The sequence below is a fragment of the Chrysochloris asiatica genome, unplaced genomic scaffold (assembly GCF_000296735.1).
Source record: "Chrysochloris asiatica unplaced genomic scaffold, ChrAsi1.0 scaffold00132, whole genome shotgun sequence".
Classification (NCBI taxonomy): Eukaryota; Metazoa; Chordata; class Mammalia; order Afrosoricida; family Chrysochloridae; genus Chrysochloris; species Chrysochloris asiatica.
This window is the reverse complement of record NW_006408650.1, coordinates 7,273,477-7,292,804: the sequence shown is the minus strand read 5'-3', so window position 1 is coordinate 7,292,804 and position 19,328 is coordinate 7,273,477. Positions and strand designations below refer to the sequence as shown.

Sequence of the window (19,328 nt, the reverse complement as noted above, 5' to 3'; positions counted from 1 at the left end):
AAGAACACCCACACTTGCAGATAATACCCACTTGACCTGGCTTCAATGACTAGATGATTAGAGCTCAGCCAGAAGAAAGAAGAGGAAAAAAAGAGTAATTTGACACAATTTGACGGATTTGACCTACACCTATGGATGCAGTAGCTCAAAAGAGGAAATAAATCTTTACAGCAAGGATCATTCCCACCCCCTCCATACACAGAATAGTCAGGGATGGGCAACTTGGACAGTGGCTACCCAGATTTGGGGGCTACAAAGGCAAGAAGTGACTAGCTTACAAGCTTTCAAGAGGGAACCTAGATCCAGAAGGTATGGAGGAAGGTAGAATCTCCACTGAGTAGTATCCAATCTGTCTGGGCGGGGCTGATGAAAGGAAATGAGGATAGGTCTCTTGTGATACAGTAGTGAATAATTGTTATCAGGACTGCTTGTGAGGGTTGGAAATGTAAAGGTAGGCGTTTTGTAGCAAGGAGGGGAGTGATAAACTTTGCAGTCTAGGTAAGAGCTGAGGTCCCTGGGACCATCAAGGGAGAAGAGCGGAGAGCAGGACCCGACACCCAGAGAGGCAGTGACGCCAGAGATGGAGGCAGAGATGATGACATGGAGAAATGGAGCAGCTGGGGACTTTAGACCCAGAGAGGGAGAGGGCTTGTAGGGTATACACTTTGGTTGGTTGATGATGCATGGAGGGAGATTGTAACCATAGCAATGAAATGATATACAATAGGATGAATGTAAAACTAATGTTCTCCCATGTAAACTATCACATAATTCACAACATTTTAAAAAAGAAAAAAAAAAAAAATGCTGCAGAAAGTAAATCAACAGAGAGCTGCCAAAAAGTCAAGATGGATTCAGGAGAGGACATGGAATGATCAATAACACTGTTGACATGAGATGGACCTTAGCTAAAAGCAGACAATACCAGAGAAATGTTTACTTGTGCTTTATTGACTATACAAACACATTCAACTGTGTCGATCATAATAAACTATGGATAGCGTTGTGAAGAAAGGGAATTTCAGAATACTTAAGGTACACATGAGAAACCTGGACATAGACCAAAAGGCAGGGGATATGGAATGATTTATTTAAAACAGAGATACTGAAAACTTGTTATTTCAGAAAAGGTGTGCACCAGGATTGTACCCTTTCACCATACTTATTCAATCTGTATGCTGAACAAACAAGCTGAGAAACTGATTATAAGAACCTAAAACCAGGATCAGAGGGAAGACTCATTAACAATCTGCAATATGCATGTGACACAACCTTGCTTGCTGGAAGCGAAGAAAATTTGAAACAACGTAAGGAGCCCTGGTGGCATAGTGAGTTACGAGACGGGCTGGTTAGCAGTTCAACTCTACCAGCGGCTCCACAGGAGAAAAATGAAGCTTTCTACTCCCATAAAGATTTACTGCCTTGGAAACCCTATATAGGGTCACTATGAATCAGGACTGACTCCAGCGCACACAACCACCACCACAATACCCTTCAGTGTGAATTACATCTCAATGTAAAGAAAATGACAATCCTCACAACTGGACCAATAAATAACATCATGATAAACAGAGAAAAGATTGAAGTTGTCAAAGACTTCATTTTGCTTGGATCCACAATCAATGCTCGTGGAAACTAGTCAAGAAATTAAATGACGTATTGCATTAAGCAAATCTGCTGCAAAAGACCTCTTTCAAATCTTAAAGAGCAAAGCTATTAGTTTGAGGACTAAGGTTTGCCTGATCCAAGCCATGGTATTTTCAGTCACCTCATGTGCATATAAGAGCTGGACAATGAATAAGGACGATGGTAGAAGAATTAATGTTTTGAGTCATGGTGTTGGAGAAGAATGTTCTAAGCACTATGTACTACCAGAACAGACCTGTGTTATAAGGAGTAACCAGAGTGCTCCTTACAAGCTAGGATGGGGAGATTTTCTCTCTCCTGCTTCAGACATGTTCTCAGGGTGGGCCAGTTCCTGAAGAAGGACATTACGCTTGGTAAAGTGGAGGCTCAATGAAAAAGAGAAAAGCACCCAATGAGATAGGTTGGCACAGTAGCAGCAGCAGTGGTGAGAATGGCACAGAACCCCTGATCTATTACGAAGTGTTTTTGTTCTGTTATGCCCGATAACTGAGCTGTGTGACCGTGAGTGAGTTATTTAACCTCTCTGAGTCTCTTTCTGCACCCACAAGATGGAACAAATAATAGCAATGTGTCAGTGCTGGTAAGATTAGGAGCAATGTATAACTAAGTGGCTTCACATTCACAATGTTTTGAAACTTGAAAGACCCCAAAGGACCTGGGTGGGGAGCAATTCTCATGTCTTTCTCCAAACCCAAAGTCTTGTATAGGAACTAAAAGTTCACTCTCAGCACCTACGTGGATGACGTCCATTCAGTTGACAGGAGGAAAATAAACATAATGAAAAGCACGCAAATTATTTACTATGAGAGAGCTCAAACAACAAACTGCTGTCATTCTTAAAGACGAAATGCAACAGTCACGGGTCTAATCTACAAGACTGCTAAAGAGTCTAGAGAAGAATCATGATCAAAAAGGCGGAAATGTAGAATAGAATTTTAAGTTCTCATGGAATCTAGACTTTCTGTAACCCTTGAAACAAATGCCCAGAGATCATCTTTAAACTGTAAACCAAAAATATTTAGCTTATGCTCCTAATTGGCTCATGGAAGTAACAGAAAACTGGGAAATTAATTCGCAAAGAGGGTTGCCCAGTTATAATGTACGCACTATTTGCATACCGTAGGTGGGATGAAATTGACAATAGCACTGAAGATTAGACAGGCATGTCAGAAGGCAGTGAGCTGATGGTAATGGAGGAGGAGGAGGGCACACATGGTTGTGACTTGAAGAATGCAGCTAATGTCACTGAAATGTACATGTAGAAACAGCTGAATTGGTGTAAACTTTACCGTGTATACGCTCAAAAGTAATAATTAAATTAAAAAAAAGATCAATAAGAATTCTTTCATAGGTAAAGGAATACTTCTATAACTAGGATTTTTAAATATTGGAGGTTAAAATACTCCAACCTATTTTTTAGTTCTGACCATTCAAACACTTGAAATGTGACTCCTGCATTGAAATGCGGGCCTTAAAGCTGCTAGAAAACTATAACCAGCCAATCAATTGTTGTTGTTGTTAAGTGCCTTCGAGTCGGAGCCGACCCATAGCGACCCTGTACAGGGTTTCCAAGGGTGTAAATCCTTACGGGAATAGAAAGCCTCATCTTTCTCCCGCGGAGCGGCTGGTAGTTTCGAACCACTGACCTTAAGGTTTGCAGCCCGATTGGCATTCTTTTCTCAGTTCCACAAGAGATGGATTCCAAGTGGTCCAGAAGACAGGCAGGAATTCTATTATTTTTTCTTTCAGCATCTCTCAAACCCACAACCTGATGACATCAAACTTCCAGGCTCCGCCTCCAGGCTCTGCTCCACTCAATCCATTGTACACACATAACACCTTCAAAACCCTCACTGTTCTATCTAACTCCCAACTGGACCTTGGTTTCCACCATGTCCCAGTTTATAACCTTATTCTAGCATTCCTACCTCAGAGCACAATTTTGCGCATCTTTCCCTTTGTAATGTTTACCTCATCTAGCCCTCTCCTATGGCTCTCACAAGGTCCTGTTTAAGTCACACCTATCTCACCCACACACAGCTTTCTCTGATGTCAGAGTATATCAGCTTATTCCTTTTCTGAATGCTCTAGCAAGTACACCGTATACAATGTCAGCATTCCATTCAACACCAGCTCACCACTAACTCTTAATGGTTGTGTGATTACTGAACCTCTCTGGGCCGCCATTTCCTCATTTGTAAATAACATAAATCTGAATTAAGAGATTTTTTTTATAAAGATCTTCCTGTTCTAAAAATCCTCTCATTTTCAATCTTGCTTCACCCATCTACTGGACTTTTTAAGGTTTTATCCTAAAGAGAGAAAGGCCATCTTCTATCTCCTCATTCCCCGTGGGGCTTGGCTCCAGGAGCTGCTCAGTAAATGGGAGTGACTGAAATTAATCCAGGCAGAGAGACAACTTGACCCAGACCAGTTTCTAAGTAGAAATCGGTTCTCTTACAGAGCTGCAGGTCTGCCTTGACAGAAAGCAAGAAGACTGGAACAACCACAGGTTTAAAGCACTCAAACTGGTCTTTTCATTCCAGTGCTGCGCTGCCCGAGGTTCGAGTACATAGGCCTCTAAATGCTGTCAGTGCCGTCCAGTTCGTTCTGACTCTCAGAAACCCTGTATAGGGTTTCCGAGGAACAGCTGGTGGGTTTGAATCGCTGACTTTGCAATTAGCAGCCCAGTGTTTATTCTATAGTGCCACATCAGGACTTCAAGCCTCTAAAGGGCAGGTGACATTCTTAGGTGCTCAGGGATAGATTATCGGGAGGGCGGGTCTTGGTTACTGGAGAAAGAATTCTGGTGTTGCCATGAGCTAAGTATTGGGCTGCTAACCATAAAGTCAGTGGTTCAAACCCATGAGATGCTCCAAGGAAGAAAGAGATTTACAATCACGGAAACCGTCAGGAGAAATTCTACTCTGTCCTATAGGGTTGCCATGGGCCAGAATTGACTCAATGGCAGTGGGCTTGGGGTTTGGGGTTTTGTCTACTGGAGAGCCCTGGATGAAGTGGTTAAAATGCTTGGCTGCTAACTGACAGGTCAGTGGGTTTGTCTTCAGCCAGCCCCACAGTAGTGGCAAAACTTAGGTTCATGTCAGTCAGGCCAAACCTAAACCCGCAATAGATGAATGAGTTCTTCCATATTCCACCCCAGTGTGCTACTCACAAGGAAGGAAAAAACAGGCTTTTTTAAGTGGGAAAGTAACAAAGGGAGGTTGACTGAAGCATTCTGCTCTATATTAGGCTTTGGTTAAATGATTTTATTTTCCTCTTTTTCTTACAGGTAGGTGGAAGGAGGACAGACGTCAACATTAAGCAGGAGTTAACCAGGAACACCCAGGTAGTGAGATAATGTAACCCTGCTGAGCCCTAGGTCAGAGTCGAAGGGTAAGCCCCTCTCAATTTCAGGATCTTCAAATAAATTGTATTCAATATCCACACATGTGTCTGCTTTCACCAAGAGAGAGTAAGTATATCCATCCCTATTTAAATCAAATTCAACCCACCGGTCAGTTCTAAACGTATGTTGGCTCAAAATGTATGCCCTGAAGAGTTATCAAATCAAATGGAAGCCTCCGGAATGCAGCCAGTTGCTCCTGGAAAAATCAAATGGAGAAGACGACGTGGCTTTATGTCTAACAGCTCTTCAAACTGCAATGTTATGTCACTGCCCTTCACTCAGCTGTTTCACGGCGAGAAGACAAAAGGCAACCACTGACTCGTCACTCTTTTTTTTTTGGCATGATGCCACAAGATTGCTAATGAACAGCTATATCTCTGTTCATAAGCAATCTTGTGGCTTCACAATTTATCTATGAAATTGGACATTACCAAATATAAGTATTTTTCTGTCTCCCCAAAGAAACCTCAAAGTAAAGGTGAGCTCTCCGATTCACTTTCTCTGCCATCATACACACTTCTGAAACTTCAGGGCTATTGGAGGAATGTTAGACAGAATCATCTTCCCTAATTATAGCATCGAAGAGAGATGGGTTTCCCACCTGTTCAGGAGTTTAGAAATCTAAACTGGAGAACTGAGAAAATGCTCACTGCTTAGGGCAGACTTCAGTGACAGCAATCAGGGAAATTCCTTGTCTAAAAAACCTTAAAAGGACCTCCTCACACTGCTGGAAGATGAAATTTGTTGCTTCAGTGCTAACTATGCAACAAATTTAGATTTAGAGAAAAAGATGAACTGCTAGCTTTCTAGGTTCAAGTTCTAGAGTAAGTTTAATGGATAAAGTGTGCATTTAAAATTATTTTTGTAAAAAACCTGGACCCGAAAGTTTTTGTCCAAGACACAAATCTGGGTACTTGAGTAGCCAATCTTATTATATCATGAGCAGATTATCTGCTGAAATCAGTAATCACCTATGAAAACATCAAATTATCCCCTCTGCAAACCAATGATACACAGTAATTTAGCAGTTTACATGACAGTGACTGATTCCTAGCTCCCTAGAAAACAGGAGTCCTGGTGTGGTGCTGTGGGATAATGCCGTAGAGTCGCTTCCAACTCATAGCGACCCTGTATAGGGTTTCCCAGGAGCAGCTGTTGAGTTTGAACCACTGATTCCACGGCATTAACAACAAGTAAACTAAAGATCTATGTCATTCTAAAAACCACTGCTTTCTGACAATTTAGTGCTCACTTTGAGAATACTCCAAAGAAGTTTTGTGACAGAGCAGCTGCGGGCTCAAGACCCATGGACAGACAGAGTAAGGCTGCGTGCAGAATGTGCCCTTTGGACATGTAAATGAATATGTATTTTTTGCTTTGTTTGTGTACATCAAATGGTTTTGCTTTGTTTATTTATGAAATAAAAGATGTAAATGGGGAGCCAGAGGGAAAAAGTAGGGTAACTGTTGCTGCAGGGAGGGGATTGTAATCATTGAGATGAAACAAAGCGTATAATTTGTTGAATGTAAAGCTGATCATCTTGTCTGTAAACCTTCACTCAACTCACAATAAAGTTAAGAAAAAAAGACAGCCTTACAGAAGGAAGCACCAGACACAGTTTTCTTCCCTGTAAAGACCTTCCCAGTCGCCTCGGATCTCTCTCTACCATAAGAAACGATTGTGCAGGCGGCCTCAGTGTAGGACCTTTCTGGCCAATGAGAGTACAATGATGGTTACTAGCAGCAGGTCCACAGAACTTCAAAAACAAACCCAAAAAACCACACATCCTTTCATAATGGACCATCACACTTTCACCTTATTCTTTTTTATAAAATTCTAAGAATTTCATTCAGGGTAAACAAATGAATGGCAAATTCCTAATAATAATCAGACAGGGTTGGGGTGGGGAGTCACAACTTGAGACAAAGAAAAACACTCCAACATTAAAAATGTTATTTTTCTATTTAAAGTTGACACATTGCCTTAGGATACCCTTCAAACCATGACCCCAAAACTATCCCTGGAAGTTATCTTCAAATAAACAAGCAAACAAATGTATCCCAAGAAGTTAAGAATGTCACCAGTGAGAACCGTGGTCTTAAAGAAAACATTTCTATGAGACCAAAGAAACCACAAAACTCACGTGTAGATGAGAAGTTTAGGGGACAGTAAGTCTCCACTAATGGGGATACAACGCCAGTAGAAATAACAAGACTGTGGATACACTGTGAAGAAGTGACCAATGTCACCAAACAATATGTACAGAAAGTGGTAAGTGGGCACAGGTTTTGCAGGTGTATGTTTTTACCGAAAATACAAAATAAAATTTAAGTTTAAAGCTTGATAACCACCACCATTATAAAAATAAATTAGAGACCCAAAAGGGCAAAGTGCTTCCCTCAGTTGGGTAAACACAGTAACTGTGGGCCAGGTGTACACCAAACCCCTGAGCAAACTGTAAAGCGTCTTATTTTGAAATTGTCAGCGGGTTATTTCTCTTGCAATCAGAATTTACTATGGAGTGAGTCTCAAATTTCTTTTAAGAAAATCGAAATCCGTATCACTTACAACAGCATTCGTTTTTTCACTAAGAACAAGGCATTGAGTTTCTTTCATGAGTTCAGGCAGATACTTCTAACCACTTCCCCAAACTAAGGAAAATTCATTCCTAAACTACCAGGAGTACATTCTATAATACAAACATCTTTGGGCAATGTAAAAAGACTAATCGAATGCTTTTAAAGAAATATTTCAAGCTTTTAAAAAACAAAACAAAACTCTCTGATTTCTATAACACTCAACAAGGTAAATTTGTCTACTGATAGTCTTCCTTATAATATTACTTTGACTTTACTTGCCATTCACCAATATCCACCAACAAATAAAAATGCTCAAGTCAGCCACACAAAGGCAGTTAAAGACCACACAACCACCCCAACTCTCTCAAGTCATAGTTAATATTCTGCTCAGCATCTATCCGCAGCTCTACAGATCAAACAGGCCTGGAAATGGGAAGGTGTGGGGTGGGAGGAGGAGAAGCTGGCTTCTTTGTGTGTTACCAGGGCAGAGCAGGGACAGGAGGACATAGAGAGGCCGGTATGGGCTGCATCAGCACTTACCTTGAGGATGTCCCCCCTTTTGAAACTCAGCTCGTCGTCTGCAGTAGCTTTGAAGTCATATTTGGCGATGGCTTCCATTCTGAGGGCTGCTCAGAGCTCGACAGCCTGAAGCAAGGGGAAGGGAGTCTTCCCTGCAGAAGCAAGCCAGCCGCTCAGCCTCGCTTCTCTTCGGTGACGTGCTCCAGCCCTCTGGGGCACACAATGCCACCCTGAAGCAGAAGAGGGACCATTAAGAGAAGGGACCAGGATAGAAAGCAGCCCCGCCCTGCCAATCGGCCAGCTGCCCCAGCCCCCACGCCCCCTGGACTGCCCGACTCAGCCTCCTCCCTCCCTTCTAGGCAGAAGCCCGGTCTGCTCCTTCCTCTTTACAGCTTCAGCCCCAGGCGACTGACAGGCCTAGCGGCCAATGGCGGCGGCCGCCTGAGCGCTTCCAGCGCACACTTCCTCTTCCTTCTTGCTGGGTGTGCACGGAGCACAGGCAGCCGTGGTGCGGGACAGTCCCCGCCTTTCCTCTCTTGTCCCAGTGCTGCTCCTGAGGATGGCACTGCCAGTCCTCTGTTAAACAGCCTAGATCCCTATATATACACCACCAACCAGTCTTTATGGTTTCCCGAGAACACTGGGCGGGGAGCTCTTGAGTCCACAGTCAAGAGCAAGCATTGGAGGCTTTGGTCTTGAGCTGCTTTACTCTTAGACACTAAACGTTGGTCGGAGAAAGCCGATGTAGATACTCCTGTCTCATTCCAGTTACTAAAGCAAGCACACGGGGCTCTCTCCACCTTCCACTTCCAGGCTGCTTGGCAAGCAGCGGCCACCGGGGCTTCCTGCTGGTGGTGATCCCCTCCTCCCCTGAACACAGACAGTCTTGAGGGTCTCCCCGTCCCCACTGTCCTTGAACTAGGTGAACAAAGTTTAGCAGTCCACAAACAGTCACATTATTTTCTAACTAGCCTAAGAAGCAAAACTCAAGACCTATCCCTACACTGGCCAGGAACGCCTTTTCAGAATCTGAGTTGCCAGGGTTCTTGCCTGGGGAAACAAGGGGGCAGTGGCAGGTCAGACAGAAGTCTCTCGGTTTCTCTGGGAGAAGCTTTTCTCAGAGAAAGAAGAGTACTAAGTGGATGTCATGGCATTTCCCAAGAGAAGATTCTGTAAAGACACTTAGGTAGGGTCTCAGGTGAGGGCGAACTGTGGGCAGTACCACCAGATAGGACACCTCCCACTTGCCCTACCACCTTTGCATAAGGCAAGGAAAACCAGAACCGCCTCCTCCTGTTTGCTCAGTCACTGTTTTCATGCAAGCTAAACAAAAGCAGCTAAGGACACTGGCACTGACAGTATGGGGACAGATATTTATAGTGACACCTCTCAGGACAATTACCACTTAGCAGAGAGCTCAATTGAGGGGCATGAGTGATTATTAGTCTTTTGTGCTAAACTTAACAATTGGAGCATCAAGTATTGCTGCCAAGGACCTAAGCAGTAAAGCAGCTGGGACTGTTGTGAGGAAAGGGATATAGATGAGTATTATCACGGAGGAGGAAAGAAATCACCCGGTATTAAAGTCGGCCAGCCAAATTCTGAAATCCAAACAGTCTACTACCGGTAACTCAACGAATCAATTTACAGTACGGTTTTTAACATTCGATTTGTACGAGGATTTTATTTCTACTATTTCTAAAATAAGGTACTTCTGCTGTTTAATGTATTCCTGCTATGTGTGGTGCTGCAGGTTACTGTGCTGGACTGCAAAGTCAGTTTGAACCGCAAGGTCAGTGGTTCAAGCTCACCAACTGCACCTCAGAAGCCGGATACAGGGTCGCTGACAGTACAACAGACCTATTACCTGGAAGATGAAGCCTTAGGTGTTCCACCTCTGCCAATATCCCCCTTGCCCTGGACCCCAGTACTACAACGTATTTAGGCTTAATCAGTAGTGTCACATTGGTTCCGAATCGGGCTGTGAACCTCAAGGTCAGCAGTTCGAAACTACCAGCCACTCCGCGGGAGAAAGATGAGACCTTCTGCTCCTGTAAAGATTTACAGCTTTGGAAACCCTGTACATGGTCACTATGGGTCGGAACCAACTCGACGGGCACTTAACAACAATAACCAATGATACAAACAATGAACTACAATAAGTCTTCTTTTTTGAACAACTTGCCAAGTTTTTCCAGCATTAATGACTGCTTTCTTAGAAAATTGCCTTGTTTCCAATGTAATTAAATGTTTATAAATACAAATCTCCAAAATCTATTATATATCTATCAAGACTTTCTAATTCTTCAGGTCAGGTTGTTGGAAATATATATCAATGATAGGAAGCTGGAAGAAGAATTGAGTAATTAATGAAAAAAGAAGACATTTCATTTTGAAAAATGGAAAGCAGATAATCCAAAGCATAGTAGTTGTTATGCCTTGGAGCTGGAAAGAGCAGAAAATCTCCTTTCTCATGCATAGTGGCTGGTAGATTCAAACTGTTGGGAATCCGGTTAGCAGTTCTAGCAGCCCAACTTGTAGCTCACCATTCTAGCAGGGCTCCTGAAAACAGTTAACAGGTCTAGACGGGTCTGCTGAAAAGAGATGGCGATAAGATTCTTATGATTCAATAGTAAGTAATTGTTATCATGACTAATTGTGGCTGTCACAATTGTGAAGGTAGAAATTTTGTAACAAAAAACAAAAAGGGGGGGGGTAGCTAATTTTACAGTTCAGAAACAAAGGACCCTAGGACCACCAAGGGAGAAGAGCACAAACCGGAATGCAAGACCTTATCCAGAGAAGCAGCAGAGCCACCAGGAACCCCAGAGATGGAGGCAGAGATGGGGACAAGGAGACAGGGAGCAGCTGAAGACTCTATAGATTTAAGGAACGAGAGAGATTAAGAGCTGGTGGCCAGGAGGCAGACTTGCAGAAGGTGCTTTTTTTTTGGTGGTTTAAATTATTATATATGCCTGAGTGTTTCGTTTTTGTTTTTTTTTTTAAAAAAAGAGCTAAAGTGAATAGAGAGAAATACTGTTATGTGATGGTACATGGAGGAGATTATAAGTAATGAAACAAGGTGTATGATTTGTTGAATGTAAATCTGATGATCTGCCTTGTAAACTTTCACTCAATTCACAATAAAAACTTTAAAAAAACAACATAGTTAACAGGGCATAAACTCTGTCATTCAAGATTTAAGAGAACTGCATGGTAATTGAACAGCTATAGCATAAAAAACAAAAGTTAATATACAGCAATTGCATATTAGCTGTAAGTTTTTCAACTGCTATTCAATTCATCGATCACTAATTTCCTAGAAAAGCTTAAGCAGATGAACACTCAAACACTCTCACAAACCATCTTTCACACAACTGTTGCTTTGTGAGCTAGTTTGATAGAAATCAAAAACCAAGCACAATCAATAATACTTCTGTGGTGGTGGTGGTATGCTGTGGAGTCGGTTCCAACTCATAGCAACTCTGCACAGGGTTTCCTAGGCTGTACGTCTTTATGGGAACAGAAAGCCTCACCTTTCTCCTGAGGAACAGCTGGTAGTCTTGAACTGCTGACCCTGAGGTTAGTAGCCTGACTCATAACCACTACACTACCGGAGCTCCTTCAATACTTCTGTGGCCACGCCAAATAAAAATGACCCTACAAATATTAGTATAGTGGTTACGAATTGGACTGTGAACCACAGGGTCAGCAGTTCGAAAACTACCAGCTGTTCAGTGGGAGAAAAATGAGGCTTTCTGCTCCCGTAAAGATTACAGCCTCAGAAACCCTGTGAAGGGTCCACTATAAGTCGGAACCAACTCCACGGCACGTAACAACAACCAATATTTACTCATTCTACCCAAATTTAAACAGCTACTATATTCTAGGCAGCGTGCTTATTACTGGGTGACAATAAAAAATTTTTTAAAAAACAGAGTCCACATTCTAACAAGGAATTACTTAGTTGAATCTTTTGGAGAGTTATTTGGTAATGTCTATAGACAATTTTTTAATACACACCTTTGCAAGCATTCCCATATTCAGGATTTATTTTACTGAACCAGTGACACAAAACACAACATGCAAGCTAAACAACATGCTGCACATACTAATGTCATGTTACTGTACAAGTGAAGATAGTTGAAATGATGTTTTCTTTAGCGAATCTGTATAGGGTTTCCAAGAAGACAGTAAATCTTTATGGAAATTGTTAGCCTCATCTTTCTCCCTCCAAGTGACTGGTAGATTTGAATTCCTCCTAAAAATACATGTACACCTGATGTGGCGCAGAGGGTTAATGCGATGAACTGAGATGTCAGTTTGAACAGCAAGGTGAGCAGTTCAAGCTCACCAGCCACTCCTTGGAAACCCTATACAAGGTCACTATGAATCGGAACCAACTAGAGGGCACCTAACTTAATCTGATCAATATCTATCTATGAGGTGCTTAACTACAACAACCTTTGGAATAGCCTTTGATATTTAATTATCTAGATATATTATCAAGTTAAAATGCAGCAAAATGTAGTGGTGGTGGTTACGTGCCATGGAGTCGGTTCCGACTCATAGCGACCCTGTACAGGGTTTCCAAGGCTGTAAATATTTATGGGAGCAGAAAACCTCATCTTTCTCCCACGGAACAGCTGGTAGTTTCGTACTGATGACCTTGCTATTCGCAGCCCGTTCATAACCACTATGCTACCAGAGGTCCTCGCAGCAAAATATAGTTTATCCCATTTCAGCAAAGCAAAATAACGTATGTGGGGGTTTCACAAAGTATATGCAAAAATTCTATGATCGTTTCATTCCTCTTGTCCACAAACATTCTGAAGCTCCCATGGACATTACCAGTATACCCTTAAATCCCCAAGGATAACAATGGTGATTATCTTTGAGTCAAACCACAGAACACGTGCTCCCTCAGCATCATATACCTCAATTGTATTTCTGCTGTTTAACACTAAGTAAGCACTATGGTGTGGCACTGTGGGTTAATGCACCAGACTGCAAAGCCGTTTGAACTGCAAGGTCAGCGGTTCAAGCTCACCAGTCACTCCTCGGAATCCCCGTATAGGGTCGCTATGGGTCGGATCTAACTCTATGGCACTTAACAACAAAACAACAAAGCACTATTAGCCCAAGGTCGGTGGTTTGAGCCCACCAGTTGCTCTATGGGAGGAAGATGAAGCTTTCTGCTCCCTGAAAAGATATAAAGTGTTGGAAACACTCTATATAGCCGGGGCCTGTTAAGGTCAGTGAAATCATTTGGTCTGGCGCTGCCAAGACAACTGCAGTTCCAGCCATCACATTTGTTGTCGTTGTTAAGTGCCGTTGAGTCAGCTCCAACCCATAGCAACCCTGTATAGGGTTCCCGAGGGGCAGAGGGGTGGCTGGTGAGCTTGAACCACCGACCTTGAGGTTCAAACTGTCTTTGCAGTCCAGTGCACTAATCTACAGTGCCATGCCAGGACTCCAGCCATCACATGTGTTGTTGTCAAGTGCCGTGGAGTCAGTTCTGACTCACAGCAACCCTGTGTAGAGTTTTCAAGGGGTGGCTGGTGAGCTTGAACCGCCAATTTTGTGGTTCAAACTGATTTTGCAGTACAGCACATTAACCTGCAGAGCCATACCAGGATTTCAGCAATCACATTGTTGTTGTTATTGTTGTTGTTAAGTGTCGTCAAGTCGATTCCAACCCCTAGTAACTCTGTATAGGGTTTTCAAGGAGTGGCTGGTGAGCTTAAACCACAGAGCTTGCAATTCAAACCCACAGCACCGCACCAGGACTCCAGCCATCACATTAGGGTGAGTTAATTACATATCTGACCAAATATTGTTGTTGTTAGGTGCCATCGAATCAGTACCGACTCATAGCAACCTTATGCACAGCAGAACGAAACACTGCCCAGTCCTGGGCCAACCTCACTATTGTTGCCACGCTTGAGTCCATCGATGCTGCCACTTTGCCAATCCATCTCATTGGGGGTCATCCTCTTTTTCTCTGGCCCTCCACTCTACCAAACATGATATCCTTCTCCAGCAACTGGTCCCTCCTAACAATATGTCCAAAGTATGAGAGACGAAGTTTGGCCATCTTGGCCTCCAAGGAGCATTCTGGCTATACTCCTTCCAAAATGGATCCATTGGTTCTATGGGCAGCCCATGGCACTTTCAACATTCTCCTCCAACACCATAACTAAAAGGCATCAATTTTTCTACGGTCTTCCTTATCCACTGTCCAGCTTTCGCATGCAATATGAGGCTATTGAAAATACCATGGCTTGGGTCAGGTGCACCTTAGTCCTCAAACTAACATCTTTGCTCTTCAACACTTTAAAAAGGTCTTCTGCAGCAGATTTGCCTAATGCAATATGTTGCTTGATTTCTTGACTGCTGCTTCTGTGAGTGTTGATAGTTGATCCAAGAAGAATGAAGTCCTTGACGTCAATCTTTTCTCTGTTGATAGCAGGCTAATTTTTAAGTTGATAATTTTGTATGCCCATGAATGTTATAAACTTTGGCAAAAAAAGTTCCCCACCTCTGCTATACTGGGTCGTAATGAGTCAAAACCAACTCCACAGCACTTAACAACAACTTTTTAGTTAGGAAAAAACAAAAGCCCAAAGGCTTGATGGTGACTCTGGTGTCAGGCCTAGATTCATGATGTCGCTTTACCACTTATTAACTGGATGGATGACAATGGAGAAACAGCTTAGAATCTAGTTCTCAGTATTTTCAGTTGAAAAATGGTGATAACAACTTTAACCTTATAAGGTCCTTCCGACCAAGAGATAATGCAAGTAAGTACACGGCTTAGCAGGCTCTGGCATAATAATGCCCAACAGACATTACCAGGCATGATTCGGTCCCTGTTCAAATAGTGACCCAAGTGCTCATAAACTGCAAATTTAGACATTTCATCTACAGAAGGGTGCAGAAAAACCGATGATAGGCAAATTAACAGCCTGATTATCAACTTTAAAATTAAACTACATCACAATCCTAACAATGCCCAGATATTTAATATGAATTCATAAAAAACTAACCACACCTGTAAACACTTATCAGATTTCTAATAGAGTGTCTAGTGAGAGTGTGTGTGTGTGTGTGTGTGTGTGTGTACGAAGGGCTTTTAAAATTTCATGAAAATAATCCCATTATCTTTTTTTTTTTAATGTTTTATTGTGAATTATGTGATAGTTTACATGGGAAAACATGAGCTTTACATTCATCCTATCGTACATTTTCCATCAAAAGGAGCTCTGGTAGCGTAGTAGTTACGAATCGGGCTGCGAACCACAAGGTCAGCAGTTCGAAACTACCAGCCACTCCGCGCGAGAAAGATGAGGCTTTCTGCTCCCGTAAAGATTTACAGCCTCGGAAACCCTGTACAGGGTCGCTATGGGTCGGAACCGACTCGACAGCACTTAACAACAACAACAACATCTGTATCAAAAATCACCCCATATTAAGACTGATTTGCCTGTAGTCGGGTGTCCCCGAAATTCTACAACTCAGTGAGCTTAGGGCCCAAACTTAATTATAAATAAGATCCCCATGTGATTCTTATGCTTGCTAAAACTTAAGAATAACTGCATAAAAGGGTGCCCTTCACCAAAAGTTAAAATTTGCATTGCTGATTACATACTAGAATTAATTTTGCATAAAATGAAAATAAATGCATATTCAACTGGGAAAAAGACAACCTTGACAAATTAAAAAAACCCACAAAGTCTTCACAGCAGTTCAATACCACAGGGGAATAGTTCTGAAGGAAGCAGGTACCAATTTGCCTTCAGAGGCCAGTGGCTCTCAAGTCTGTATTACTCCATTCCTCCAAATATGTTACGCTTCTGCTGTTCTCTGTAAAAATGAGAACACTCTCGCTGCACAACAGCCAACATGACAAAAATTACTGAAAAGAACTCTTAAGTATCATTAATAGCATCCTCCCCAAAAGTAACCCTCCCAAATCTGAGTACACTTGGTGAGGAAGTAAACAGTTGCAACCATTTAAATGATTGCTTTTAGTATCAAAAAAAGGCTGATGACAAAAATTAGTTTCCTTTTTGTAAATCTTGGGATTTAGAAAATTATAAGCAATGCAAAGAACAAGTCAACCAATCGAGAGAAAGGAGCTTGATAAAGAATAACATTGTTAAGTGCTGTCCAGTGGGTTCCATCTCATAGTGACCCTGTCTAGGGTTTGAGGAGGGCTGGTGAGTTTGAACCACCAAACTTGTGATTCAAACCTACTTTGCAGTCCAGTGCTTATCCTACCGTGCCACACCAGGATTTCAAATTAATACTCCTAAATTGGGTTGACTTTAACTGATTCCTCAACGGTCTAAATAAAATCAGTTCTGTCTCCATACAGTTTTCACATTCTCTTAATTCTGTTAATAACACAGGTTTAGAAGCGATTTTCATTTTTAACTTTGTTGTTGTTGTCAAGTGCCATCAAGTCATTTCGAGACTCATAGCAACCCTGTATAGCAGGAGTGGGGAACCTTTTTTCTGCCAAAATTTATAACATCATTCTCGGGCCATACAAAATTATCAACTTAAACATTAGCTTGCTAGTTAGTTAAACACTTAATTAATTTCACCCTTGATGTGACAGCTGGAGTCCTGGTGTGGTGCTGTGGAATACAGCACTGAACTACAAGGTTGAACTACCAGCCACTCCTCGGAAACCCTACGCAGGGTCGCTGAGTCGGAACCAACTCCATGGCACTTAACAACAACAACAAACATGATGACTGGAACTATAGTTGTCTTAGCACAGTCAAACCAATGATTTCTCAGGCCTTATATGGTCCAAGGGCCAGCCATTCCACCCCTGCAATATACTTTCCAAGGAGTGACTGGAGGGTTTGAACTGCCAACCCTGCAGTTAGCTGTCCAGTGCTTACCCTACAGAGCTACACCAGGATTTCTTTTAACATTAACCACCCCTATTAAAAGGAGCTCTGGTAGCATAGTGGTTACGAATCGGGCTGCGAACCGCAAAGTCAGCAGTTTGAAACTACCAGCTGCTCAGCAGGAGAAAGATGAGGTTTTCTGCTCCCGTAAAGATTTACAGCCTCACAAACCCTGTTCAGGGTCGCTATGGGTCAGAACTGACTCGATGACACTTAACAACAACACCACCCCTATTAAACCATGTCGCAAGGTCAGTGGTTCAAGCTCACCATCCACTCCTCAGAAACCCTAGACAGGGTCCCTATGAGAAGAAGCAACACAACAGTTAACACCCCCCCCCCCCATTAAAAGTCAAAAAGCAGCCATCTCAGCCCCAAATGGACCCAATCTTCCCTACAAACTTAAAAGGGGCAGAAGCAAAGCATAAATAAGCAGGCACAAGAGCACGATCTTAAAGTGAAGGAAAAACGAACACACAAGTAAAAGAAGCAAAGGAGGCCTGTGACTTGGCGGTACTATCGATTACTTACGGATGAATTCAATCCTTTGAACCTACCAGTTCCCAAGAGGAGAACCGGTCTCACAAGGCTCTCTAGCAACCCTTCTGGCTGGCTGAAGGAACACAGTAGAAGTTTAAAAAAGTAAAGGAATGAAAGCAGGAAAGGAGAGGTTCTTCCCCAGAAAGAAAACAAAATGTATACCAGAAGGAAAAATCTACCAGCGCCCAACGGCAGAAACCCCTTTTGAAAGAAAAACTGTGGCAGGGAGGGGACAGTAAGGAGGAAGGGAAAGTAGATTAGTCAAAAAAAAAAAAAAGGGGGGGGGGGAGGGCGGGATAGGCAAGTGACTTGCATTACACAAGTAAGCATTTAGTGTCCTCGGTGCAAAGAGAAGTAGAGACAGAAAGGGAAGACATTAACAGAAAAAGCACAGAGCGCCAAGACATAACAGATTAATGCTAATTTCTTTCGTGCGTCTCTAGGACTCCTTTTTCTGATTCAATCGTACCCAGATCCAAGCCTCCAGAACACTCCAGCTCCTCTGTAAATTGTACGTTTATAGAATTGAAGTCAGCCCCCGGGATAAATTTTCTAAACAAGCCATAACTCAGATGGTCTTAAAACTATGTACCCGCAGAGCGTAGCTAATGACAAATACCAGGACTCCCCTCTCACCGAAATCTATCCTCGGAGAATGTCAACCAACTGCTGTTTTATTTTTCTTGATTCATCTTTTTTTCAGACAGTCGCTCTGAAAAGATAGCGACAGAAATGAAGGCAACCCTACTAACTCGGGAAGCTAACGTTCTAGCTCCCAGTACGGATAGGTGTTGGTGGATTCCCTCGCAAAATGCGGGTCAGAGACACCGGCAGATGGTGACGTGGTGGCGTGCAGGTCGCAGGAGCATCCTCGCGCTTGCACCCTGAGCCAGATCCCCCGCCTCCCGAGCGAAGTCAGACTGACTCACAGATGAGCACCGGGGCCTCTCCGGCTTCTCCCGGCCCCTTGTGCGCATATCCATAGTATGAGGGACTAGGTTTAATCTTGAACCACTCGGAGCCCGCTGGTCCCTTCCCCCGGAGTTTCGACTCTGTCCAGAGCCCCGAGTCACGGGAGGATGGTGCCCAGAAAGGAAGCACCGCAAAAGGGGAAGAAGCGTGGAGTCGGCGCCTCGGGGATTTCGTTTCTGGTGGCGGGCTCAACGCTCGTCCCGACTCCCAGGCCCAGCCCGGTGCCGCTCGCTGCCTGCTGCCGGCTGAGCGGAGAGGAAGAAGAGCCGGAGCAGCACAGAGCGCCGCAACACGAACTCACCGTGGCGCAGCGGCTCCGCTCTGGCCCGGCCGGCCCCTCCGAGCGGTGCGAGCGGCCGCCGACCTTGCTGCTGCTCCCTGAGGGCAGCGCCTGTTCCCGCTGCCGTCGCTGTCGCCGTCTCCGGCACCGCCACAACCACAGCCGTAGCCGCCCGGTCGCCAAAGCAGCAGAACCGCCTAGCTTCCGCTCCTCGTCGGGGTCCCGCGAGAACTGTCCGCGCGCCCCGCCCCACGCCACCCCCGCGAGACTCCCCGCCCCTCCTCCCCTCCCCCGGCGGAAGAGACCCAGAGCGCAAGCGCGCCTCGGAGACCCGGCCTCCTCTTGTGGAGATTAGCTGGGTGCCAGAGCGCATGCTCCAGACCTCTTGCAGCAGGTGGCACTGGGATGGCATCGACGCCGAGCCTTTGTAACGTACCTGCTCGGTGTCCGAGTGA

General features: G+C 43.7%; 1 protein-coding gene across 2 annotated transcripts in view; it reads right to left on the bottom strand.

Moving 5' to 3' along the window:
* GRB2 (growth factor receptor-bound protein 2) overlaps positions 1-19,102 on the bottom strand; it is a 91,784-nt gene extending 72,682 nt beyond the window's left edge. The window contains exons 1-2 of one of the 2 annotated variants that reach the window (XM_006869581.1): positions 18,895-19,102; positions 8,176-8,384 (exon numbers count right to left, since the gene is read on the bottom strand). In XM_006869581.1, coding sequence (XP_006869643.1) covers positions 8,176-8,253 — 78 coding nt within the window. In that variant the 5' untranslated portion in view covers positions 8,254-8,384; positions 18,895-19,102. Of the gene's footprint in view, positions 1-8,175; positions 8,385-18,894 lie in introns of those variants that run through there. The other variant, XM_006869582.1, reaches the window with a different exon arrangement.
* Between the last annotated feature and the right edge of the window lie 226 nt (positions 19,103-19,328).